The sequence below is a fragment of the Rhea pennata genome, chromosome 3 (assembly GCF_028389875.1).
Source record: "Rhea pennata isolate bPtePen1 chromosome 3, bPtePen1.pri, whole genome shotgun sequence".
In the NCBI taxonomy this organism is placed as follows: domain Eukaryota; kingdom Metazoa; phylum Chordata; class Aves; order Rheiformes; family Rheidae; genus Rhea; species Rhea pennata.
The window spans coordinates 47,869,491-47,897,323 of record NC_084665.1 but is presented as its reverse complement, the minus strand read 5'-3'; the positions used below and the strand labels follow the sequence as shown (position 1 = coordinate 47,897,323).

Below are 27,833 nucleotides of genomic sequence, written 5' to 3'. Positions count from 1 at the left end.
CTGAGGCGGTGCGGTGCGGTGCTGTGGCGGCCGTTGTGGGGATCTGTCCGCTTCCCTGGCGGCCTGCTCGCTCGGTTCTGAGCGGCCGCGAGCCTCCGCCGGTCAGCGCCGTCCCCGGGGCTGGGAAGGGGAGACCCGCCGCTCCCAAAATGTCGCAGACGGCCATGTCCGAGACCTACGGTAGGAGCCGGGGGCGGGGTCGCTGCAAGCGGGAGACCGCGGCCCCGGCGGTGCGGCCCTGGCCCGCCCCGCCCCGCCCTGCCCTGCCCGCAGCCGGGCCGGGGAGCCACGGCGGCGAGCCTGCCTCCTCCGCCGGGGCGCGGGGCCGGGGCCGGCTCCGAGCCGGGGAGTTTATTCCCGAGCCCGAGTGGGTGAACGAAGCCTCCGTGCGGTGAGGGTTGGAGCAAAGCGTCCTCCGTGCCTGGCGTTGCGCCGTTTGCAGTGTCCACCTGGAGTGCGAAGCTGTGGCCGCGGATGGAGCAAGCAGAGAAGCAGAGACTGATCCAGCGTGACATGAGTTTGGAAGTTCTAGACTAGCTCTAGCTCTTTGGCGTTATGCTTGACACAGGCTTCTTTCCTTCTGATTTGTTTGTTTTTCTGTTTTTCCTACTCTTGTTAGCAGTGTTCTCTACAGACTATTGCCCCTCCCTTTGTTCTCCAGCTCCAACTGGTGTGACGGTGCCTATTCCAAATTATTTTTCCCTGTTGAGAGATACTGATTACTTAAAGTGTAAGTGAAATCCTGACTGGGAAATTTAGGCACTGCTTACGTGTTAAGTTAATGCAGAAGGAAGGCTGCAGTTCATGGCTTCCAGGAAGAAGCTGCTTTTTTCTTAAAATTTGGATGGTGTTCTGTTGAGGCTGAAATCAGGATTGTAGTCATGTTTTCCTAGATGTGCAAACATTAAAAAGAACGAATTGTGAGGGTGCATAAATAAAAAACAATGAATAAGCTTGGTCCTCTCAGTATTAGCGTAGACATCTAACTATTATGTGGTGTTTCCTATGAGCATTGCAGTAGAAAAACATCCAAAGGTGTAAGTCAGAGTGCAAGCCCTGGTAGGGTGAGTGCAAGCCCTGGCAGGGTGACTCAGTGCGTTAAAAGCGTATTAGTGTGCAGAATTAAATAGGTAGGTAGGAGCTGGTTAGGTGGAGCATATGGGAAGTGACTGAATAGTATTAATTTCTTGTGTCTATAACTTTGAGTTCCTGAATTAACCTTATGTTTTTCTCATTCCATAACATATAGTTCTATGTCCTGTAAATATATAAAAATGTATATATATGTAAATATATATGTTGTTGTATAAAAATCCTGACATACCTGCAAATACTTTTTACAGTCCATGTGTTGGATTGCTGGAGGATGAGATCAGAATTGGATATACTGTGATGAACTTCTTCATTTGTTGTTTTTGGGTTTTGTCTGTTGCAGACTTATCTTCAGTAGTTGTTCAAACTTGGGAGTTGCACTTGTGTTTTTCTGCTTTTTAGAACAGAATCCTGATAAATAATGTATAGTTTGGATAATTACAGTGAAATTAGATGCAGTAAGTTTGCTGACTGCTAAAGCTTGTTGATCTGAGGGAGATGGGCATCACCATCAGTTCTTATTAGTAGTTTTTGTACGCTTTCGATGCCCTGGTCGTGAGTGTTAATATACTTTGCCATGCTATAATGGGTGCTTAGGTATACAGCAAAAGCATATTCTTTCTATATTTTCTCCAAATGTGCAAAATATATGCATAGAAATCAAGCCCAAAAGATGTGCTTTGTTAATTTAGATGTAACTTTGAGATAATTCTTCATGATTTAAACTCTTGTGAATAAGGACTGAGATCACTTTGGCTATGTTTATAGTGGGATTTGTGGTCTGTAAGCGGATGGATGGGTAGACAACCAGAGATGACGGAGATAATTCCAGCAATGTTCCTATTTAACCTGCTCACTATTACAGCATCAGGATAAATAATTGCATTTTAAACAAGTACATTTCAACAATTTTGTATTGTTCCAGTGATGCAAAATAGCAGTGTTAAGTCCAGTGACATTGCTGATACTCCGATTGTTTTGATGTTTTAAAAAACACACCCTTAAATTGAAGGGCTTAGGTTACTGTAGAGGGGTTGAGGGGGTTAATAAATTTCTCTTTTGAGTTTCAGTGTTTGTTCTGTTTATACATGTTAAGCTACAGGAATTCTGAGCTAGAAAACCTAAGATAGTGTCATGATACAGGATAAATGGAACAACAAAAAATACAAGTTTTTGAGATGGCATAGAATTTTGCAGTGACTGTGCTATCTCTGATCAAAGCAGTAGCCAGTATGCAATGTCCCACTGGTGCCTTGGAAAGAGCATAAGAATAGGAGAAGTATATTTGATGCTTTCTTTAATATTCTTCAGCCTCCAACTATCTTTGCCTAAGTAGTTTCATGAGGTATGGCTTCCGTTTGAAAACTTGCTGTGGCTTTTTTCTTCCAGGTATTTGTCAAGTCTTCCCTTGAACTCAAACTTCTTGCAGTCACTGCATCCTTTCGCAAGGAGCTCCCCATATAAGGAGATTACTCTTTAGAGAATGGTAGTTTATGTTTTGAGTTTTATTTGAAGACCATTAGCTCTTTACTGGAACAGAGATTGTAAGATTTATCTTTGTTTTCCCTCTTCATGCCACTCATGATTTCGTAGACCTACATGATATTCTCTATAGTCTCATCCGTCCTCCACAGACTAAATAGCTTGTTTAGTTGTTCCCTGTATGGAAGCTGTTCCATATCAGTGATCATCCTTTTAGCTCTTATCTGGTGCTTTTCCAGTTCTGTTGTGTAGGAGTTTTTTGTTTTGTGGGTTTTTTTCTTTCCTTTCCAAATTTGAGTGAATGGGAAGGTAAGAACTGAATCCTGCATCCTATCTCTTGACTCAGTGCTTTATGTCTTTTCCTTAGTTTGGACTTGGAAAACACTGAATTTTCTGGGGTCTGTAAAGCTTGTTACTAGAATTGGTAAACTAACTGGTTTGGATCTTTTCAGTCTGGACAAAAGCCAACTGATGAGGGCTATAGTTTAAAAATCTACAAAAACCTGGAATGCATGTAGAGAATGGTGGGAACTTACTATACACTCTTTCTCATGCTAGTGGAGGACATCGTATGAAGCTAGTAGCCCAGTTCAAACCAACAGTTGGTGGTCCTTTAGACAGCTAACAGTAGGTGTGTCGAACTTGATGCTGAAAGATGTGTATGATAAAAACTTACACAGTTCAAGGGAAAACTGGATGATTTCATGGAGGAAAAGTCATTGAAGATCACTAAATAGATAGTGCCTTAGGCTCAGGTGGTCTCCTGAGTTGATTGTATTTAGGGACTGGGAGAGAAATAGAAACAGTGTCATTATGTACTTGCCTGTTCCCATATCGTTTTCTAAGCATTTGCTTATGGGCACTGTTCCTGTTGGTTTCCTGTTAAGGACAAGCAGTAGCTCCCTTCTGATAAATACTTATAGCCTCCCTGAAGCAGGGAAGGAGCAAATAAAAGACACTGGTGGTGGGGGGGGTATTTGGAGGACAGGGAATGTAACAGAATAAGGGTGGGAGAGTCAAAACTAAGCAGAGGGGCAATCAAGAACACTAGTCACAACCCACAACTCCATTAGGATATCAAAGGTGGCAGTGGCTGTTGGCCGGTGGTTTTGCCTGGAGCTATGAAAGTCAAAGTCAAAGGAACAAATACAGGTCCCACAGTTGCTGGGATCTGTCCTACAAAGCTTCTTCCTCATGGTGCTGTGGATGGTTGGCTAGGTGAGGGCAAGATGTAGGCTGACAGAGAAGTTCTGCAACTTGGTGGTGCTTCAGAAGACTATGAATAAAAACACAAGTGAGGCATAAAGCAGCAAGAGTCTCGAGCTCTTAAAGTAAAGACTGCAGCCCAAACACACTTGATGGTTTTTGGAGAAGATGGATCTTTGGTCAGATACAATGAAGTCAGTCTTATGAGCTTGAATCCCCTTGAACAAAGGAGAGAATAGAACCTGTGTTTTTGTAATTTGTAGTTTGTCCTCTTCATTTGGGAATAAAAAATGAAGGATGGCAGCAGCACCACTCTGTAATTTAAAAGTAGGCTTTTCTGAGTTTCATGTTAATTAAGAAATATTTTTAGAATATGCCTATTGACCAAATCCATCAATGGAAGTAGGCAGGAGAATACTGGTTTTTGGATCCTGTTCAGGGTTAAGCCATGTGCCAAGCCCACTCAGAGGCACTTTAGGGTGTCATTAGAAAAGGAACATTAGTATTCTCCTTGAATCTAATGTAAAAAAATCTAGCTGCCTAGGCAGTTTAAACAGCTTGGCTGAACAGTTTTGGGGCTTCGTTGTTTAGGTGTTGTGTGCAGCTGGAGTTTTCAATTTTAAGTTGGTCTGGCAAACAGTTGTAGTACAGAGCTAATCAATTCAATTTCTTCTTTTTTAAAAAGAAAAAAGAAAGTCCCACCTTATGGATTTGTTGAGTCATATCCACAAATACTTTAGGAGCAGTATGACCTAATGGACTAAGGATCAAAGCAGGAATCAAACGTGTTACAGTTCCAGCTATAACAGCTAAAATGAACCCAGTGTGCATGGGAGAAACATTATAATAAATGTTGTTTTACAGTTCAGCTTTTATGGTGTATAAGAGCTAGGTCTAAATGAAAAGCTGCACCAGTTTAAATCACATAGAGATGAAATCGTAAGAGATTTGTCTTATGCTGCATAGGTTTTTATGACAAGGTGTGTCAGCATGCAGGGCGCTGATGCATATATTACTGTGTATTCGTTGTGCCCTAATAGAGTAATTCAGTGAGAGAAGGATAAATTACATCAACATTTGCTGCACAAGCACAATTACAGCAGTGTACTTGATGCAGAAGAACTTACTTGTGTGTCAGAATCCACACTGCCTTAGCTGAACTGTATATACATCTTTCAGTGTTCAAACAACAGGTTTGCTTGAAGCAAAACAAACACTTTAAATCATCTTCATTCCTGTTGCTACTGTGTCTCAACTAAAGGGTAATAGCTATTTTGACAGTTTTGGTTGGATGTCCATTGTTTCGGAGACTGTGTTAACTACTCAACGTTATGAGAGAAGGTGCAGTTTGCTCACTCTGTATATGCTAATTGCATATAAGCATTGCATTTCCCTTTTGGGGTAATAACCTGGAACAGTTAACTGCAGAATAGCTGAATGTAGCATCTCATGGTAATTAGGTACATCTAAATAAATATTTTGGCTTACTGAGAAAACAGTTCAGATAGTGTATTTCTAAGGGTCATTTAGAAGAAAACTTTCTCACCTTCTTTCTTTCCAAGATATATTCAGTTACTACAACTGTTAGCCAAGTCTTTGCCTGGCCCAGAATACTGTGGAAATCTTAATTTTATAGATTAATTTCCTTTTTAAGAAATATTGTACTTAGTAAAATTATTTTACATAACTAACTGTGCTGCTTTAACCTCAGCTTTGTTTTGGAAATTATGTAATCAGTTACCTCAACTGTGTGTTAGGAAGATCTCTGCAAGACTTATGTTAAACAGTGCTATTGTAAATTACCCACAGTTGGGGTGATAATCCCATTAGGAAGGATACTTCTGCTTTTCTTGTTGTTACCAAATGCCTTTAAAAATGGTCTCCAAGTTTTAATTTCACAGTTTATTCCAACCATCCTTTACTGTGGCTTTGGGTATGATGGTATCCAGGCTTCTTGGAGTACTGTCATGAATACAAATAATTTTTAAGCAAACACTCATGTTCCCCAAGGGAGCAGGGGGAGGGAGGAGGCTTGTATGCCAGTGGGCCCATCATCTTCGCACTAGGATGCTTGTAAGCAAAGGGGAATGAGAAGTTGTAGCAGAACTAAATATGAGAGTGACTGTAACATTATCAGCAACATTTTACCTAATGAATATTGCTACCTATGGAGTACTGAAGCTTAGGGACCTATAGAACTTAGTGTCACATTCTGAAACTGCTTGTATAATGGACTGATAACGAAAACAGTGCTTTCGAATTTTAATGGCTACTTCATGCAACTATTTTATTTGCACGTATCTTCTCTTATACTGGTAGTCTTTAGTTCTCTATATCTAAGTATATTAATGGTATTTTAAATCTAACAGGTATCATCAGACAAACAACCATAACTCATTTTTAATGTGTCACTGAAATACTACTCTCTCCTTTCTATATGATGTTTCAGTATGAGAATGTGATGGCTGAGTATTCTTCAGGAAGCTATGGTACAATAAAATGAACAACAATATTTTTCTCTTTAGTACTGTGTACTTTCCCTCCCCCCCCCCCAAATTTCAGGTCCATTTGGAGTAGTAAAATGAGACTGGTAGGGCATGTAGGTGAAGTATACATTGAAAGGACTATTATAGTTGTATACTTGTACAACTATCGTTTAATACAAAGGTAGTATGAAAAAAATACCTTGTTTGGAAGGTGCAATACCTTGGAAAAAGGTGCAGAGTTGAGGTATCCTAGGCTGGTGCAAAAATGTTGAAGGCCACTGAGGGGAATGAACAGCTTGTTTTTCATTGAGAGGATGAAAGAAAGACTCTATATAGTTTTCTCTCTAATTGTTTACAACACTAGTCCTGTTTTAACACCAGGTCTTGATTCTATACTGTATGCATATTAAAGCTCTCTTAGTTCTTCTCTAATCTTGCATTTGTTTTAAGTCCAGTACATTTTAAACTAAGACAGTATCTTAATTTGCAAAAACTTTTTGAACTTTTGTGGTGGCTTGAGGTGACCTTTTGATTTTTTTTTTTTTTTTTTTTTTTTGAAAGGGGGGGGGGAGAAGTTATTTACTCCTGAATTTTGAGATGCGTAGTGAAAACTGGTGTTTGGAAATAAGCAAACATTTTTTTAAAAAAAGGTTGTTAAACTACATTTCCTCATCTTTATGAGGAGGGGAAAAGATACTTGCTACCTCTTAAATGAGTGCAGGGTATCTGATGCTAAATCCCCTTGCAGTTTGTTATATGGCTAGTATTATCTCAACAAACTAGTTCTTACTTTTGTCTGCTGAGTCAGCTGAGCTGACTTCATGACACTACAAATACTCTTTCTTTAAAGCATCTTAGGTATGTTTGAAAGAAATCAAGGACCAAGGTTTTGTGTGTGGTTTTTTTTCCCCCCTTTCCATGAGTATTTTTGAATGCCAGAAAGATAACTTTTGTATCAAGTGTACAATTGATTTTGCACCTTTTATGGTTTGAAGCCCATACCTCCTGATAAGCCAAAGTTTTGCTTTTAAGAAGTTACTAATTTATTCACGTAAACTTGGACTTAATGGATAGAATAAAGAAATACTATTGTTTTACAATGATGTTCATATTTGTTAAAGCAGGTACTGAAACAAAAAATCAATAATAAGCAGTCAGTATTAGAACACTGTCAGGGAAACAGTGAACCCCATTAAGTCCTGAAAGTTAGTACTCTATATGTTAATGTATGGCTCCTGACTGACTTTATAAAACTCCATTCCTCGCATATGTAGCAGCCCAATCTGACAAATGGAAATAAACAATCTCTAGTGATAAAAACATGAGTCTTATGTGCTTGATGAAGTCTTTGGGATATGTGTTCATTGTCCTAAGAATAATGTCTTTTCTGACCAGCTCTCTGATGTCCAGCAAGATGAAAGAGACTATACTTTGAAAATATTTTCACCTTCTTAAGGAAGGTGCTACACCTGTGACTGTTAGAGTGATCATGAAGGATGATGAAAGTATTGGGGTGGGGGAGTAGGTGGTGAGTTTCCCACCAGTGACAGAAATCTGTTTTGATCAGTGATCTTTTCATCTCAGTGCTGGTATTGCTGTTGATACCAGCTGCATGTGCTTATCCATGAATGGGATTTTTCTTTTTTATCACCTGGCTTATGACCACTCTTATGTAGCCACAGGCTTTTCATCCTGTACAGATATATTCAGTAAAATGTTTTGATTTTTTCAATGTCATTTTGCTATCTAGCTTTTGTATAACTTTAATTTTGCTGTGAGGTTTCAACCTCTTTTTTCTGAAACGGGAGGTGTGTTTTTTTTGGTTTTTTTGGGTTTTTTTTTAGATGTTTGGTCTTTCTTAAATATATAATTTTTTTTTGATTTGGAGTATTCAGTTCATGCTTTTTTTTCTAGCACCCCCTTTATCAGATGATCCTTGTATTTATCATGCTGGCCCTCAGTTTATTTCAAAGCTTATTTTGTTGCTTAGAAGACATAGCTCTGCTTTTGCTTGTAAGGAAACCAAGCCTCCCTCTTGCAAATATTATGTATGCTGATTTGAATAGATACAGGTTTATCTGTTTATCTTATTCATTCTTATTACCGGATAAAAGAGTAATTAGGAAATTTTGCCATTTCTCTCATTTAGAGTCAAGCACCCCTACTGGCAGATGCTCAGAGCACTTCCTTTGCAGAAGTCTATAAAAGAAAGAAGAGATGGGAGACAACAAGTGTGACTTCCAAGAAACTTTTTTTAATGGAGTTAATAAGTTAATTTCCAAAGGCTCAGAATTAGTGAACACATATAACCCACTATCAAGGAAATGGAGGGAGACTGAGCTGTGATTGAAGATTATAATTTGGCCTTTTTCCTCCCTTCTATGTTAGGAGGAACAATTTAGTTCACATTACTTCAACCTAATCTTGAAAATATAGTTCAGAAACTGTTCAGTTGTTCCTGCTGCCGCAGACCTCAGGCAGAGGAGGAGGTTGGATGTCTGAGGATGGTTTCTACATCAGCCATCTGTTTTGCTCTCCCATGGTACAGTGAAAGCCCACAATTCTCTTCTCCTTTTCCTCCTCTCCTCCCCCCCTTCCTCTGAGTTTAGATGTACTGACTGGTGTATCTTTGGGGTGAAGCCAAGACTTTATTTAATCCTTTTCCACCTGTGCTAGAAAATAAGGATCAGTCCAACTGCATTTTTCCCTGTACCCCCTACCCGGTACAGAACCGGGTGATGCATGTGGCTCACACAGGGGAGTAAGCTGATTCCTTATATTCCCTGATTTCTTTAAATAGGCGTGCTGTGCTATCTTTTATCTCTTGAAGCTTTCTGTAGTGCATGTCTTGTAACCACTTTTCCTCTTGGCTTACAGTTTTGTTCCTACATCCTCTCTATATAATGATGTTATTTACAGGCAAAGTACTTTAACTTTTTTATGCCTTTTAGTATCCAGCATGATGAGAGGAATTTGTAATATTTTAATGATGTTCCTTTTCAGCTTCTGTGAAGGAGGAACAACAGAGTTCAAAAGAAAAACTTCTCTAGGGTGACAGCCTTGGCAGCTAACTGGAATGTTGGAGTTCAGAGCTTCTTTGTCAATAGCAGAGAAAGAAAACAGGCTTTGAAATGAAGTCACTTAACTCCTCTGGGAAGAGGAGACTAAAAGATAAACTACAGCAGTTCAGCAGTAGTACAAAAACTAGAATGAGTTGCATTCAGTGCCATTACAAAGAATAAGTATTATGGAAGTTTTTACTGACTGAGTTTGAGTGTACAATAACGTTACAGTTAGACCAAAAGAAGCTATTTATCCAATCTGTTTGGTTTCTGTATTTCTGAACCATGCTAAATTTGTAGCTGTAACTAAACAGTCCAGAGACGACATATTTCATGTTCTAAAACAAACAACAGAGAAGTTGTAAAAACGTTGATATGGTTGTCATTCTCTGTGAGAAATAAGAAAAAGTTCCAAAATAAGAACAGGGAGAATCATGGAATCAGTAAGGTCGGAAGGGACCTCTGGAGATCATCTAGTCCAACCTCCCTGCTCAGCAGGGTCACCTAGAGCATCCTGGGAGATAATAGCTATTCTTATTTGTTAATATGCTGCACTGTGAAGCTAAAAGGCTCTCTGCTTGCTAAATGTGAGTATTTGTGAGTTTTGGTATTGGCAAATGCCTCTTCTTGTCCTTCCCTGCAGTAGATCAAACATTCCATTTTTTTCTGAAATTTGTTATCCAATACTTACAGATAAACTACTTCTAAAAAGATTTGATTGAGAGCTTTTCCTTCATTTGAAGAATTTACAGGAAATCAAAGTTTAAATTGAAGTTATATTCACAAAAGCAATTCTGTCAAATGTCACTTTATTTTATGAATTTGCATGTTCTACTTTACAAATATGCACGATCTGAAACACTTCTGCTTTCTTTGGTACAAAAAGCCTTCAGTTTTTATTAGAAGGCTTTTTGTACTTACGTTCTATGGGAATGGAATCTATAGAACAGATTCTTCTTTCTTCCACACTGCATATGAGTGAATGGTAACTTGAGTTTCAAATTTTACTTTAAGAAAATTGTTGCTACAGATCACTTAAATCACTGTTATTTCAGCAGCTGGGGAAACATATATGTATGTATTTTCTAAGCAAGTAGAATGATCAGTCTTTTCTGCAAATAAATCATTTGGTTAATGTCTCGTAATTGTATAGCACAACTGAATTTTGGTAGGAATTGGGAGTCTATTGGGAGCGCTATTAGAATAGTGCTATTAGTATCAATTTAAAGAAACAAATATAAAATCTCCAAATGTCAACCTTGCTTTCAGAGCAGAATTTAAGACAATTCAATTTAGAACAGCCCAGGAAAAATACACTGGTGTTCTGAAGCTATTCCATATCAGTCCCAGCCCTAAACCATGACACCACAGTCAATGCTCAGAATTTCTCACCTGCCTACAGGCTCTCTGCCCAGAATGGAGCAGCTTGTTAAATTGGCTGCTTGTCATGATTTTGTGGATTGCGAAATATGGCTTCAAAAACCACCTTTAACAACCAGGGCTCAAAATGAAAGAACAAATTAAAGTAGGAATAGAGTTTGGGTATTTTTCGTTTTGTGTTTTTCTTTGACATTAGTTGGTATACTACTGTCAATAGTATGAGTCTTCCATGGAGAAAAGGAAGAAGACGTGAATTTTTAAAAGAGTTTTTAATGAGAAAAATTAATAAACATTCAGCATATATTCACCAGTTTTAGCTGAATTTCATATTAATTTTTGGAGAAATTATGAACACCAGAAAGTGTTTGTTTTATTTGGGACTGTGTCCTAGAACATCTTCACGCATTTTGAGGAACTTTTTGAAAGTGGTAAAATCAGTGAGATTACACATACTACACATGCTCTCAATGTTTTTTAAACATATATCACATTATATATTAATATATGTATTTATTTTTAAAAAACTAGGCTATTTGGTGCTACAGTAATGCTGGTTGGTCCATAGAAAGAGAAATTTTAATCTTTTTTTAGAGATTTGTTTGTTTTTACCTAACACTTTGAGGCTATTTATGATATGTGTATGTTTCATACTAAAAGTGAAGGTTTGATAATCTGAAGCATTCTCAGAGCATCAGTGTGTTTTGCAGTTGAGATGACAAGATGAAATGCCCTCCTTTTTAGGAAATAATATACATAATTTTCACAAAGCAGCAAAATCCCTTTTCTAACTTTTTTTTTTTGCAGAGAAAGCATAAGCAGCTGGGTGGGGGCGTGAAGAATGAGAGGAGTTTGGTACAGAGTGTCTTGAGAGCATAAATGATTGTATTTGTGAGCAAGAAAAGCCGATCTCTTTCTGAGGAGAGCAGAAAATGGAATTTATATCAAAGTCTGTTATAACATTTGAAACTAGAAAAACCATGCAAAGATAACTTGCAAAATAGTAGGAATCCTTTGTACAATACTGCCTCGCTGTAAAGATTAATAAAATTCAGAAGGCAACTGAAAGCAAAGGCTAGTGGATGTTTCCATTTAATGTGCCCACAGAAAGGTGTAAAACTAAGGCCTCAAACTATCAGTGCTCTGACATACTTGATATAAGGGTAGGGAATAAGAAAATTAGACTATGAGCCAATATGTGTAACCCATTGGACAGCTCTGAACTGTTTGTGAAAAAGTTTATTTTTGTTCATATTACAAACATAATTCTTTAATCACTTGCTTATATGATGTCTTCTAGTGACCTGCTATGTTTATAATACAAATTTTACAATAAAGTTGAAAAGATGACTTGGGGGGGGGGGGGAGAAGCTGCTGGGATTAAAAATTAGTCATTACTCAAGAACTGTAGCAGTTGTTGGGATGGCTGCTTATTGGGGAAACAACTGTAAACTTTCTAATCACGATGGTTTGAAATCACAGTGATTTGAAAATAAGACAAGGAAGCTTTTGTTGATCTTTAGGCAAAAGTGAAAGTACATCTGGAGAGGTACTATTAAAGCAGTATATATGGCCATTAAAAATACAAACAGGCCATAGATCTTCAATACACATATTGCTAAATGAACGCTGATGTAAATGGTTCATAAGTATTTAAAGTACCGGAAGTAACTTTGTCGTAACTTACTGTGTGGAGGAAACATGAAAGCAGCCAACCAAAATAGAAGCTTCTACTTGCATGTAAACATAGGGAAAACACTCCATTATAATACTCAGAACTGGAACAAATGGAATGTGAGAATTAAGCAGTCAGAGATGTTGATATTAAAGTGAATAATATGGAGAGGAAAAAATCTGAGTTGTTTTGTACTATTGTCAATTTCTTAAAATAAAGTTGTTATATGGAATAATTTGTATTAGCTATAGCTAAAAGCTACAGCTTATAGACAGTAGCTGACTTGTATACTTGGTCTTGTGACAAAAATATGAGTGGATACTAAAAATTAGCAAATGAATTTGTATTTGTTTCTTTCAATCTTCAGATTTCCTTTTTAAGTTCTTGGTCATAGGAAATGCTGGAACTGGAAAATCGTGTTTACTGCATCAGTTTATTGAGAAGAAATGTGAGTATACCTGCACACAGTAAGAGTTCTCCATTGCCTTGTACTATAGATGAAGACTCTGTAATAAGTGTAAGAGATGTATGAATATCCATTCTTCACTTTGTACATCTTTGTAGGGAAGTGTATATAACTCATATATTTGGGTAGATGAGAATTTTATCTGTCAACTTTTTTCAGAACCATAGTGTAAATCTTTGTTGCGGTTTCCCTCTGATCAAAAGCTTGATGTTGAACAGTATCAGTCAGGTCAATTAAACATAACAGTGTTGTTGGAAAACATGCTTTCTTTGTGTGAAAATTAAATTTTACGGTTATAATCTTTCCCAGATAAATGATAAAATCTTAGATCTTCTATAAAGATATTGAGCAGATGAAAGAAAATGTTGAATTGCTTGAATAGATCTGGAAAGCTTATTGCACAGAATTCAGATTTCCCAACATCCACTCTCTTTCTAAAATAGCTAGATACTCTGTGTTCTTTGTTAGTTAACATGTCCTATGTTAACAGCTTGGTAGACCCTCTGCTGTAATGTACTAAATGTTATTTAGATATGGATAGATAGGAAAGAAAATTTCCCTTTTTATAATGAAGTTAATATCATTATTAGGCAATTAATGTGCATTTGTAAATGTTTTTAAATCCAGGGTGTCTGTCTTTCTCAGATGAAAGGTAATTCATCTTACCCATTGAAGACCAGCTCTAGGATGGTAATAAATAACTATCAAGAAACACAATATGAGACTATAATTGAACTTGGGGCATGACCTTGCTTCTGGTGTAGGCAGATGTACATTGCTAAGAATCTTGTGATATCAGCAGCATATGTAGAGCAAGTGTCTTAACTTCTTGCTTAAAAGAAATGTATTTTGCTTACCTTGGGGCAAGACTGGGTCTTTTTTGTGTTGAGATTTTTCATTAACTGCCATTTTAAATTAGATCAGAGTATTAGAAAATGCAGCTGAATAAAGTATATAGAAGTTGTGCCATAATTTGTTAATGAGAGCAAGTAGTTTAATTAAGCTACTAATAACTTTGAATGAAATAGGATGTTCAAAATATTGTAAGAAGTATTTATTTCTGAGTGGTGGCAATAGAATTATGAATTGTGTAGAGGAAACAGTTTGTAATTTGAATATTGAAGCGTTTTGATCCTACCTAAATTGTATTATGTAAAACTAATTATTCTCTCTAAATATTCTCTAAATATTAAATCTGGTTTTATTGTTCTTTCTTTTTTTTTAGTCAAAGATGACTCAAATCATACTATAGGAGTTGAATTTGGTTCAAAGATCATAAACGTTGGTGGTAAATATGTAAAACTGCAGATATGGGATACAGCAGGACAAGAGAGGTTCAGGTACCTTTTTCATTCATTTTAATAAATGTTTTTTGTTGTTAAACTTGCATTGTGAGTGCTGGGCAATACTTATCTCTGTTTATAAATAGGCACAGTTTCTGAGTCAGTGGAACACAGAGTATGTCTGCTTTGCTGTTGTTAACTAGGCCGGATCTTTCAAGCTGGGTATACAGATCCATCATTTCAGTAAAATAGTGCTGACTTGTGGGAACTGAGCTTCTGCCCTTCTTCTCATTGGGTATTTTGTGTGATAGTTAAGGAATATATGTAGAATACACAGTGAAAAGTTTGTTCACCAGCCAAACTGAAACTTTTTAATCGAGGTTTGTATACTTAGTTTAGATCTTCTCCTGGAGAGAACAAGTAAATGCTAGGAAGTTGTAAGCCAGTCAAAATCTGTATGAGAACAATTCATAGTATTATTTTATCAGAAGGGGAAAAAATCAGTTTTTGTGCTTATTTGGCTAAACAGACTTCTAGACGGACTGAAATTTCTATCTTTCCATAAAGAAAGTGTATTTGACTTAAAATTGCCAATGTACTTCTAACACTGTGTCATGTATCTGAGGTATAGATCAAATTCAGTAGTTGAGATTTGATATATTCCTGAGTACATTCACCATCACAGAGCTTCCTGGTTTTGGGAGCTTTATTTGTTTTTGGCAAGGGGATATTAATTGTCAGCAATGGTTAACAAGGGTGACTATAGTGGTAGAAGTCTGGGTAATGGGCAGCTGAATGGGCAGCGATCCAGATAAACCTGTGCCTTCTGTCAGACAAGTTTTATTGGATGCATTTATGACTACACAAAGCAAAGCAATGATGTGTATTCTCCATTAATGAGATCTCACCAGTTTGTTGGCCAGATTTTTTGGAGAATCTTAAGAGATTGGAGGCTGCATACTTTGGAGGTTCATGCAAATTCTGCTGTTTTAAGTTCCAAGCATTCAGACTCACAGGTTGTTTGTTTTGTTTTTTTTTTTCCTGTTGCTTTTTATAATCTGTCTCGTTCTTTTCTTCTTAATGTTGATGACACTTCATGTACTTGGTTTATTTCTTCCTCTACCTTTTGAAGTTTACTTTCCTTACCTCTTTCTCTTCAACTAGAGTCTTAAATTGTAAAATGGCAGCTAGCCCACTTGTTCTTTACTCATCACTGAGAATTCAAATATAAGTTACTTACACTGTTTGCAAGCCACAGGTACAGCCATCAGCTCCCAGTTCTGTACCTTTACCATGGTATGTGTACCTTTACCAACACAGATCATAATGGACTATGAGAAGCCTTGTATGGCTACATTTAGTGAAAGTGCTTCATCAGAAGCCTAGTTATAAAAGTTGCTTCTGCTACATAACTGATTGTTAATCTAAATCCATGTGAAGTGATTTAATATAACTTATTTCATGTTATTTAATTTAAAAATTTTTGAGCTGCTTGTCACAGTGTAGATTATCTTAGGTTAACTCAGATTTGCAACAGTGAAGATATTGCAGAAACATACATCTGTAATTCTATTGCAGGTCTGTAACAAGAAGTTACTACAGAGGTGCTGCAGGTGCTTTGCTTGTCTATGATATTACCAGGTAATAAAGTTAACAACTTGTTTTTTGTTTAATAACTGTCGGATACATACAAAAATATTTCCATTTTAAACAACATATATTTAAGTTTTGGAACTTATATGAGATGGTGTGAAGTCCCTAAGTGTAAACAGCCTCATAAAAGGATTAGACAAATGTATGGGGACACTACAGGCAATACTGCTACTGGCTTGGAAAGCTTTGCAACCACTGATTCTTGGAAACTGAATAAACTTGGGAAGGTCACTGTACACATGTTATGCTGTTCTCCAAATGTCCTTTACACTTGTGGTTTTGCTCAATTTGATAGCTTCAAAACACGCAATAATCTTGACACTGACAGGATGACACAATCTAAAAGCAGACTTTAGCCCCTTTTAACCAAGGAAGTACATCACTCTGTGGAAACTGCTTATTAGCACGCTGGTATAACAGGACGTCCTCTAGAGGGGCTCACTCTACCAGCACATTCCTTAACTATAGCCCAAAATTCTGTTTATCTCTACATCGTAAATTCTTTTTGGTATTATACTTGACCATCAAATAGCTTGCCTTTACACACTTTCAAAATTTTTTTTGGTTACCGTTGACTGATACTGGTCAGATAAATTTAGTGTTTGATTAATGGTGATTCACTTAGGTCTTTTTTTCTGTTTGACTAATGCTGTAACTAACATATAGGTAACTAACTGCCTGTGATACCATTACAGACATTGGTCTTTACAGAAAGGTGAAACTTCAGGACCATGACTTTTCTGTAAAAATAATTTTTTATCATTGCCTTTAAAACTTAAGTATCGGTTGAATTTTTTTGTTAACTAGTAACTCAGTATGTCATCCCTAGATTTCATGAACAAGAGATTGAAACTAGATTAGGCAATTTGTTTATTTTGAAGTCTTCCAACCTCTGTTTTTCATGTGACTTATAACAAACTACTACTTCTCAGAAGCTGCAAGTAGACTAGTATAACTCACCATGGGATATAAATGTTTTTTGACCATCTGTTCCCCTTTCATCTGGAGTTGTCCCTCTGAACTATACTAGGAGTGGCTTAAAAGGTGTTCCAGTTCCAGAGGTCTTTAGAGCTGCAACTGGGAGTGTTTTAGTAAAGCATACATCATAAGGCCTAATGTCTAGATCAGAACTTATTAATGAAAATTGGCATCTGATGAAAGGAATTGAGGCAGTGAAGCATTATGCCCCTTATTCTCAGAACAATCGTTTAAAAAAAAGAGAGAGAGAGAGAGAGAGAAGTAAGCTGGAGGGCACTGCTTTCAAAAGGATCCAACATCAAGACTGCAGCACTTAGCTTTGATCTCTTGGCTAGTCCCTCTTGACACAGAAACCACTGAGAAGAAATTGGGTGCCTCTGTTGTTGATTTGATTTTAAAAGCTTTAAAAGTTTAAGTTTTTAAAAAACTTTTTAAAATAGTTTTATGAAGGAGCTTGATGCTCTTCTCAGTTTACAGCTGGCCTGTTTGAGATCTATAGGTGGCTTGCATAGCAGCAGTTTGTGGCTTGCCACAAATGTAGACCTTTGCCTTCTGAGTTCTAATCTAGTCTGATTTCCTAGTCTGTTCACTAGAAATGTTTATACTTTAATAAAGAATGCTATTTCCTACACAGCCGAGAGACCTACAATGCGCTTACCAATTGGTTGACAGATGCAAGAATGTTAGCCAGTCAAAATATTGTGATAATACTGTGTGGAAACAAAAAGGATCTTGATGCAGATCGTGAAGTTACTTTTTTAGAAGCATCCCGGTTTGCACAAGAAAATGGTGAGTAGTACGTAAGATCTTCACATAGCATTGAAAGATGCTTAATACTTAAAACTCTTTAGTTTCTGTGCAGCTACGAACTGATTTGTTTGCCAAGTGTATCTTGTCAAATATTTGCAGAAAAGAGATTTCTGTCAGTGCAAGAAGCACAGGGCGGGAAAAAGTGTTGATAATGAGAACTGCATGTACTCTTTAATTTCCATTACCAGTGATTTGTCTAGCCACAGCTGTTACTTAACGGATGCCTTTTGTAGTTAGAAATATTCCTCAGTGAATATATACAACTTCAGGCATTGCTTTCTAAGGACTGGAGAGAAAAATGAAGAGCAATATTTTCTAGTTTTTAGCTTCTTATAGATTTTACAGATTATAGATAATGTTGGATGGAGTGTGCCACAGATGGAAGCAATGCATTTTAGTTGTGGGAAAGTGAGTTCCAGATATGGCATGGATCTGGAGGACTATTACCTAGTCTGTAGTATTCAGAATTTTCAGTCTTTGAGGGCATGCCTCTGTGGTAGCTAAAGCTGATCTCAGTCTGAACTATTCTTCCCATTCTGCTACAGTCCTCCCATCAGCAAAATGTCTTTTCAGTCTATGTATTGGTTATAAATAATCTTTTCCACTATAGCTGTCCTTTTGCATATCATTTTCTATTAATTAATCTATATGGGAATCTTTAATTGTTCTTATGCTATTTTGCATGCACAACTCGGGCTAAAAGCCTAGTTTTGATTCTCACTTGTTAAGGGAAGCATATAAATTTCAGAGGAAATAAATGTGGTGTTGGTGAGAGGACCTTGCTTTATTGTGAAAATTTTTGTTTTAACTTTTACCTTCAAAACCTAATTTTTCCAGGAATAAATTGACAATTTTTTCAAGTTAAAGAAAAAAATGTATTGTTCCTGTAAATGTTCATGGTTTTAATTCCATATCAGAGTATTTCAGACTTGACTTGAGATTGTTTTTATGCTGTCAAATGCAGAGCTGATGTTCTTGGAAACAAGTGCACTAACAGGGGAAAATGTTGAAGAGGCCTTTGTACAGTGTGCAAGAAAAATACTCAATAAAATTGAATCAGGTAAATTGAGACTAATATTCTGACTCTCAATGCTTTGTTTTCTAAAATTAAATACATTTGAAATATCACCATTTAAAGTTCTGTAATAGAATTAATCAGAATTTCACTGTAGTAAAATAGCCCATTTGATTTACAGCAGCTACCCATATGTTTTAATAAAAATGAACATTCAAGACAGAACTGTATACCTAAGGTGGTGGTGGGGGGGAAATCTATGGATGTTTTTATACAACATTTGCCTTAATAGTCAGCTCTTAGTGTAGGCTGTGCATTCTGTGGGTTGGTATGTCCCTACAAACATAAAACCTTTTAGTATCAGGCTTTAGCAAAGCAAAATAAGAACATAGTAGTAGACTACACACAACTTCTCATTCTGCTTTTCATATATAGCAGGGAAACATAGTCAAGAGAGTTCAAACAATAACGCTGAAAATGTCAGGGGTTTTTCCTAGCAACTATGTTTCTCTCAAGTGTCCTGCTTGAAACCACTTTGTTTTCTTTTCCAAATCTGGTAATACAACTAGTACATAACATATTTTTATAGAAATATACAATTATTTCTGTTTCTTGGTGCAAGCAGACACATTTCTATCAGAAACATGCTCCTAAGTGCTCAGATAATATCATTAGAGTTAGTCTGCATTGCAGCTTTTCTTATTTTCTAGTTACCTGATATCTCTATATTCTAAAAAAAAATTGCCATTTTGAAGTCTGATAGATGCATTTTGAATGCTTGTCAATTTTTTAATTTAAAAAATACAGTACTTTTATGGGAATTCCCTGATTACTGTACCAAATCAAATGCCAATCAAAACCTTTAATTTTAAGCAAGAAAAGGGAAAGGGGTATGTGTGTTGGGGGGAAATTTAGCTCAGTTCTCATGGTACTGTAGTTCCATGAATGGTTTAAAGAGACATTACCAAGACAACTAAGTCTTGCCTTCTGCAAACTGCTTGCCCCCTCCCTTGTGGCTTCAGACAGCCAAAGAATCATGGAAAATTTGAGAGTAGAAGGGACCTCTGGAGGTTGTGTGGCTTTTTGCTTGAAGCAGAGTCAGCTTTGAAGTGAGAGCAGGTTACTCTGGGCCTTATCCAGGCATGCTTTGAGAGCTTTCCAAGAATGGAGATTCCACAAACCCTCTGGGCCACGTCCCAGTGCCGGACCAGTCTCAAGGTGAAGATTTTTTCCCCTCATATTCATTCAGAAATTCTGTTTTGGCAAATCTTGTCTGTTGCCTCTTGTCCTTTTATTGTGCATTTCTGAGTGGAAACTGGCTCTAGTCTTCTGTAAACCTCCACCTTTTAAGGTTAGGAAATCCTGCCCTTAGGTTACCTCTTAGCATTCTCTTCTCCAGGCTGTATGAACCAAGCTCCTTTAGTCTCTGCTTGAATCTAATTGTTAGATAGAGGGTGAGACTGCTGCAGCTTCACCTCCTCACGTCCAACCAGGAGCAAGGCTGAGAATGTTCTTTCAGGAATTAGCCACACAACATATTTTGTTTATATAAATATAGAAAAAATATACTTTAATGTATTTATAGATAAAGTGTGTGTGTGTGTGTGTGTGTATACACATATATATAAAAAGCTTGTGTGTGTGTACACCCATACGTGCATAGCACACATGGCCAGCCACAGAGATCAACACTGGCAGACATACCCGGCAGACATACCCAGCAGTCACTCAGACAGCACCAATAACCTCACCCTATTACCTTCCCCAGCTGATCAGCTGTTAGTAAGATGTACATATAATATTTTGATCCCTCTAGCAGCTGGGCCCTGGATCCTTCATTTTCCCAATAGCTGTCTCCTGGTCATATAAGCATCTGAGGCAGCAGCCCAGTTACTAGTACAGAACTCCCACTCACACACTGTCAATCCCTCTAGCAGCTGGCCTTTGACATGCAGTCAAGCCAGGAGCTAATCTTATCTTAGATCTTCACTCAGGCTATAGCAGAGGAGTGGGACTCCTCTGGTCCTTCTGGTAGCCAACTCCTCCTTAAAGACCAACATATTGTACCTGGCTACCAGGTCACTGCATCTACTTGCCAGCTAGTCTGGTGTGATGCTTGCTCATGAGTGCCCACTCACTTGTACACCCTCACTTGCAGGCACCACAGACACATGGGCCATCTCCCCTGTGTTCTGGCTCTGGTTGCTGGCACTTAGACATCCCTCGCACATGTGAACGCAGAATAGAGAGTCCATCACCTGGTTAAGACAGTTGGAAAGGAATTTAATAAGAAGATAGGACAGATTGCACTGATGAGGTGCGGGTCATGGTTAGACAAGTATACTGACCAGTGCAGTTTATGTGCAACCAGTCCTTCTTTATTCCTCTAGTTTCCTACATTTGTTCCTCCCTAAATTGGCCAGCTTCCCCCTGCTTTCTGTGCCTTTGATTCCTCCCCTAAACATCCCATATTACTTGCATAATCCAGAAATGTTCTTCCTTTGCATCCCACAATGTTTCCTATGACCCAAGGCAGTAATTTCCCTCAGTCCAAAAGGTGGTCTTGTTGACACGTCATGCTAAGTTTTACACCTGGCCCACAGGGCTGATCTCCTGGGACAGCCCTGGGAAGAGCAGGTCAGGGTGCTTGTTCCTCTCAGTAGGTAATTCAAGTTCCCCACCTGCCTTTGTGCCTCTGTGCTTTTGGGAATGAGCCCTTGATGGATCAATCACTCTCCAGTGATGGATATGGGAGCAGCTAGGACAGGGTGTTATTTGGGTTTCCCACCTGCCGTTGTCTCTCCTGGCTCCTTTGCGCTTGTGGATAGGAGCTTTTGTTTTCTGACCATGTAACCTACCAGTAATGTGCTTCAGCCCCTACCTGTTTAAATGTTCAGGTTTCTGCTGAACTCTCTCCAGTTTCTTACTTCTCTATTGGGGAACCCACAGTTGAACTCAGTACTCTCTGTCATTGAGGGAAATGATCACTTGTCTCAACTTCTCTATGCTGTCTACACTCTCGCTGTTGCAGCCCAATGTGTTGTTATCCCTCGCAGCCACAACTATGTGCTACTGCCTCATGTCCATCTTGTCCATCAGGACACCCATCCTCCCTCCCACCTCTGCAGTCCCAGGTCCCTTCTTGCAGAGCTGCTACTTACCTAGTCAGTGCCTGGCCTGTACCGCTGCTTGCGGTTGCCCATTGCGGATGCAGGGCTTTGCATCTGTAGCACGGAATTTCACAAGGTTCCTGGTAGCCTGTTCTTCCAGACTGTGCAGATCTTTCTGAATAACAATGCTGCCCTATCAACTGCTCCCCTCAATGCAGTGTCATCTGCTAACTTTGCTGACTTACTGAGGCTGCACATGTGTGGCTAACTTGAGTAAGTGATCTGAACTGGAGACATTTTTCACCTTTTCTTTTTCTTTTTAATTGAACAGTTCTAACCTTGGCCAGTTCAGCACGTAGCTGTAAAAACATTTCTAAAGGCACAAGGGATGGAGTAACCAAGTTAGAGAAATGAATAGCAGAAGCAGGGAAGGTTGGGACTATTTCCTCTAACAGCATTGCTTTATAGATGCCTGCTGTTAGATTGATCCATTTTTGTTTGGCTTGGTATTTATAGTACTTCTTTCTTTGCAAATCAGTCTCTGAAACCAGGTATCTTTTAACTTGAAATGGTGTGTGCATAAAGTAAATGATACACAGAAAATGTGTATCATTTTCTTTGTTAGAAATAGTGCAAAAAGATTTCTTGTTGCAGCTTAACTCAGGGCAACTGCTTTGTCATTATGATTAAGGTAAACAGCTGAAGTTACTGGAGAAAATGATACAGGTTTGGAATTGCCTGAAGGCAGACAGAATTGCTGTAGATCTCTTCATCACTAGAGCAGAACATTGTTATCTATTTGTATCTGATGTTATTTTTTAACTTAGAATATAAGTGGTCCATCGTCTGTGACCATTTTGTTTCTCATCAGGAGAACTAGATCCAGAAAGAATGGGCTCAGGTATTCAGTATGGAGATGCTGCTTTGAGACAGCTGAGATCACCACGAAGAGCACAAGCAGAAAGTGCTCAGGAATGTGGGTGTTAAAGAAACAAAACATGAAAATCCCAAATACTGACCTTAGATATAAAAGGTAAGGTTACAAAATCTTGGGGTATTTGGTAGAAGTAATGCACGGTAGAACTGAGTTTTTATGCTTGGTTTTTATTCTACCGTCTACCCACCAAAGGAAAACTAATGATCTTGCTAAATATTTGTGGTTATATGTTTATCTTTTTTTTTCACTTATTCTGAATAATGCGGTTGAAAACATTGAAAAATTCTGTATATCTCTGAAAGGCATTATACTGTTTATAGTTACCTAATCCACTGAAGAGAAGGTGAATCCATGGTACCATGGGAAAATATTACTGGAAATGAGAATTCATGAAATGGATGGTGCAGTATCTTGAACCAGAATCTTGTTAAAAGCTATTGTATAGTCTCTTCTGAAAATACAAAGTTTAAAGACTAAAACAGACTTGAAAAATAAAGTTAGTATTGGATTCCAAACTTTCACTGAATTTTTGTGCCCTTTAAAGGAAAAACAGCCCAAAGTGGTTCCCATTCCTGACTGCCATGTCGACTAAAGATTAGTAATGTTTGCTGCCTAAGCAGTGTTGCTATTTCAAGCAAGCTGCTCCCTAGGGCTGTTGCAGCCTGTAGCATGGGAGCACTGTCCTCCAAAGACACCCAACAGAGGAAGTGAGGAACAGATTTTTCCCTTTAGCAGTAATAGGCAAAGGGAGCTAAAAGTCTCATAATCTACTCCCTAATGCAGCCTGGTAGTTAGTCTTTCTCATAAACACTTATCTTTCTTAGATGCTTCTCAGTTTTATCTAACTCCTTGCAATATGTAAATGGATAGGACAGTCCTTTCTCCCTCAGTCAATGAGGATAGTTAAGGAATTGCTATGGAGTAATTCTGGCATTACTAATTCTCACTTCTCTAACAAATGAGGGCAGTGATATCAAACTAAACTAGTACTGAAAGCATAATTACTATATTATTTTTACTGTATTCATTTTGATCATTTTGAACAATGGACACCACGTTACTGAAACTGCCAGCAGAAGCTTTATAGAACATTAGATAAGGCTGCATTCCATTCTGTAATCTCACTTTGGAGGGAGGGGGTTATATTCTGCGAGCTCAGCTCCCAATTAAAGCTCAGAATTTAAAATCATACATAGGAATCTTTCCTCCCATTTTACTTACATAAAATATGATTGTTGAACAAAAAGGCTGTTAAATAGGGCATCTATTTTGTCTGACTCTGTTATAGCTGTACAGCAGTGAATGTTCACTTATTTCAGAAATTGAGCTTTAAGATTGATCAGATGTGCGTAAGTGATAGAGCTCTCATATTTTTCAGCTGTCCATACAAATGGTGTTTGAAGAAACAGACAGTTTGAAGGCTATGCAGTTTTTCTTAAAACATCTTCCAACTATATATAAACAGGAGCAGACCACTGCTGACAAAGTGAACTGTGTAATGGGATGCAGGAATGTGCACGTGACACAAAAGACTGCAAAACAAACCTGATAATTTGGTGGACGATGTTAGGGCTCTTACCTGTATGTAAACACTTTCCATAACCTATTTTTGTTCCTTCATCTTTAGTTTAAAGCATTGCTATATACTGTATATAATATAACAGTAAATTTACAAAGCATGATATACTTATATATGAAGATAGAATGTTGCACTACAAGCAGTAATACTTTATTTTTTTATCATATAAACTAAAATTTAACTGAGGTAGGCTTTATCATGTTTGTTTGTTGCACAATAGGTTATATTTATTACCTGAATTATAAAGCCTCTGGCACTGATTGTCAGTGATGGATTTTTTTTTTTTCCTTAGTTTGGCACATTCTGCAAGCTGTTTATATGACTAATACTGAATACATGGTTAGGACCTTTACTTATATTTACTAATATGACAATTTGGAAAAGACATTTTTATTGAAGTGCACCTACCCTATTTTCTCACAGTTATTAAATAAGTATCTTTCGAAGGTCTTTTGTCAAACTTCAAAAGTTTAGAAAAACTATTTCTAAGTGAGTAGCAAATGGCTGTTGACTACTTGGATTTTGGATTTTTCTGTTTGCTTGGTCCTGATACTTTGAATAGCGCTGGTGTCATGAGGAAATATTTATGTGTGAACAGAACTGTGCATATTCTTTTTGTTTACAACTGTAGTCCAGGGGCATGGACTTGCAGAGGATGATCATGATAAGATGTTTCTTAAGCTCTTATCACTAGCAAAGCAGTCAACTATGGAAAAAAAGACTTCTGCTGAAAGCACATCTGGTAAGGTACAAACTGAACCCATGTGGGTTCTTCCAAAGTATGCTGAATGTAAGAAATTTAAAATATCAATTATTTCTTGTGTTTTAAACATTCATAAAGTAAAATTAAGAACTTGAAATTTTAAAAACAGACTTTACATTTGGGAACTTACTTGCAGTCCATCTTGCTGGGGCTCTGCCTTTGTGAGTGCACTCTACGTAGAGCTGTCTGTATCACCCCCAGGAGATTCACATAACGGAGGGAGAAAAAAAATAAGCACATTGCTTACCTAGTTCTTTGTCCCCCTGAAAATCATTAAGGGGACTTACAGCATTTGTGTTGATTTTAATATGTTAAAACATGCAATTTGAACTTCCCTCCTACCCTCCTTTTATTGTGGGGAGAGGGTGTGGGACAACAGATTAGAAATCCTGTCCTTATTGCTCTGCTGGAGACAGAAGAGGAAGAGACTTGCAGAGGTTCAAGAGGGAGGCCAGAACCACTGTGGCTTTTGTACTGCCAGGCAAGGTGCTAAGGAATTTAGTATAGTGTTTCTAGTGATACCTAAATGCAATCTAGAAAAGAAATGGTGTGTGTGGGGGGAGGGGGGGGAACAGCACCAGAATAGTGGCACTGATGGAAATTACTAGTGACATTTTTACTTAATTAGTTGTACTACTAGGAATTGGATGTCTCCTAAGGAGTACACATTAACACAGAAAATAATTTGATCTGAACCTACTATTGAAATCTCAAATGTACTTTATTATTTTCTATATAGGAATCTTTTCTATTTAAGGGGACACTTGCCTAATGCATGTTTAAAAACTAAAACACAGCTGATGCTGTAATTCAGAGGGCAGTTATAGCACAGAAGCAATGCTACCATCTTTCATGGAATTGTGTTTAAAAATATTCCCTTTGTCCTGACATTTTTGGTTCAAATGGATGCTTTTCTAGAAGTTATACAGCTAAGTTATCTCTGAATTAAAAGTCTAAAGAATTAAGTTTGCTTTCTAATGGAAAGGCCTAGGTTAAGTCTTAAAAAGGCTGTTGGATCCAAGGAGATTATTTTGTTATATATTCCTCTATTGCCTATGTCATGCAAGATTGGATTTGTTACATAAATCTGTTAAGATTGTAAAGTGTTTTTGAAGCGGCTTAATCCAGCATTTACAAGACCTTACCTGTCTTAATTCTCATTCATGTTACTTGTTTTCACTACCTAGAGCTGGGAGTAATTACCAAAAAGCAAATCCACCAAAATAGGTGTTGGATGTAGTTATCTCCTCCACCAATCCAAATATATCGTTCAGTGAGTTATGTTGTTTTTCTGCCAGAGGCTGGAGGTGGGGAGGAGTTTCTAAAACCCCAAACCAATGCTGAAATGGTAGAAAAATGAGGTATCAGAGAGTCTGGGTTTTTTTCCCTTCTCATAATTTAATCAAAGTTCTTGGTACACTGATAAAACTGCTCTGATGTAGCACAGGTAAAGGTCTCTCTTCTGTCACTATTACTATGGTTGAAATGGAATTGGCTTTTGATCAGAACTTCTTTCCCTTGTTACACTAGCAGCTGAAAAGAAAGGGAAAGGACTACTTAATTGTTACTTTTCTTTCAGCAGTGTATTGCTCAAGTCTTAGGGAGTTTGTGGTTTTTTGTTTTTGTTTTTTTTTTTCGTTTTGTTTTGTTTTGTTTTGACACTCACCTTTACCATTATCTAGAAGACTGGCCTCTGGTTCATACTAGCTCTGATCATTTTGATAAAGCTCCTGGAGTTAAGTAGTAAGCACAATTCTACTGTTTCCTGTAACCAGTTGTCTTAAACTCTCCTCTTCCCACAAGGAAAGAAGGAATAACTTCTTTATAATCCCTTTTGACATGGTTTCTACTATTTTTAAGTGCACCCATATGCTATTAGTACATATTAACAAGGCTAATGTAAATGTTTTGTAAAATGGTACAACCTTTTTATGTTATGGATATGCAGCATAAAAGGAAATTTCTAACACAACAACTGTTGAGGGATCTGCTATTAGAAGAAATAGCTCTCAGCAGTACATGTCACATTGCTTACTATTTTCTCCTCTAAAGATTGTTTTTATATTTATAAAAATAAACATCATGCCAGTAACAGCCCTGAGGTAGATTTTAAAGTTTATTACAGTTCACAGGGCAAACCAAACCCTAGCTCACCTAAATAAAGTGGTAAATATTTAACCCATGTATGTTTTAGTGTACAGTGACTCTACCAAAAACCAGATGGCTTAGGGTTTTATTATACAAGAGACACAACACATACTAGAATTTATTGGTTGTGGAGCTTTAGCTGTTTGACTTTAAAAGGTTTAAATGTCATATAAAAGCCTTTGTCTTGCCTTTTAATGAGTCTGTTGGGACTACACTATTTCATTTGATGCTTATATCTAACACTGAATAAAGAATTTTTCTTGATATTCTAGGTGTTCTATAGCAAACTTTATTACAGAAATTTTGCCAGCTAAGCTACCTCTTTAAACAAGAGCTGCAGATGGTCTTGAAAAACCAAATGTTTCTGCTGAAGGCATGATACAGTCAGTTATTAGGCTAGGAAAGCAGCAGGAGATGAGAAGTGGAAGGCTTCCGCACATTTCCCAGGAGCTGGAAGCAGTCATTGCCCCAGCATTGTACACAAGCCATCTTGCTGCTTGTCTGAAGCTGCTGTGGCCCCTCACAGCTCAGGTAGCTCCAGCATAGTGGGCCCAGGCACCTGAGCTCTGCTGCTACTCCCAAGTTAGACATGGAACAAATGCAAGGTGCCTTCAGGACTTAATTTTGCTCCACTTGTGCCTGTCCTTGAGTGCTTAGGACTGCAAAGCTGGATGAAGTTCACCTAACTTCCTTCTAGCTGCCTTTCTGTGC

The 27,833-nt window shown here is 37.8% G+C and overlaps 1 protein-coding gene across 2 annotated transcripts; it reads left to right on the top strand.

Annotated features, from left to right (window-relative positions):
* Nucleotides 1-27,388, top strand: RAB4A (RAB4A, member RAS oncogene family). Of its 2 annotated transcripts, none has more exons than XM_062572258.1 (8): nucleotides 1-180; nucleotides 12,748-12,828; nucleotides 14,072-14,186; nucleotides 15,708-15,770; nucleotides 17,395-17,549; nucleotides 18,535-18,630; nucleotides 22,567-22,728; nucleotides 24,011-27,388. In XM_062572258.1, exons 1-7 carry the CDS (start codon nucleotides 150-152, stop codon nucleotides 22,680-22,682), a joined length of 657 nt encoding a protein of 218 aa, XP_062428242.1. In that variant the 5' UTR covers nucleotides 1-149; the 3' UTR covers nucleotides 22,683-22,728; nucleotides 24,011-27,388. The 2 variants fall into 2 exon arrangements, with proteins under 2 accessions (XP_062428242.1, XP_062428241.1); XM_062572257.1 differs by lacking the exon at nucleotides 1-180 and adding an exon at nucleotides 303-730.
* The last annotated feature ends 445 nt before the right edge of the window (nucleotides 27,389-27,833 follow it).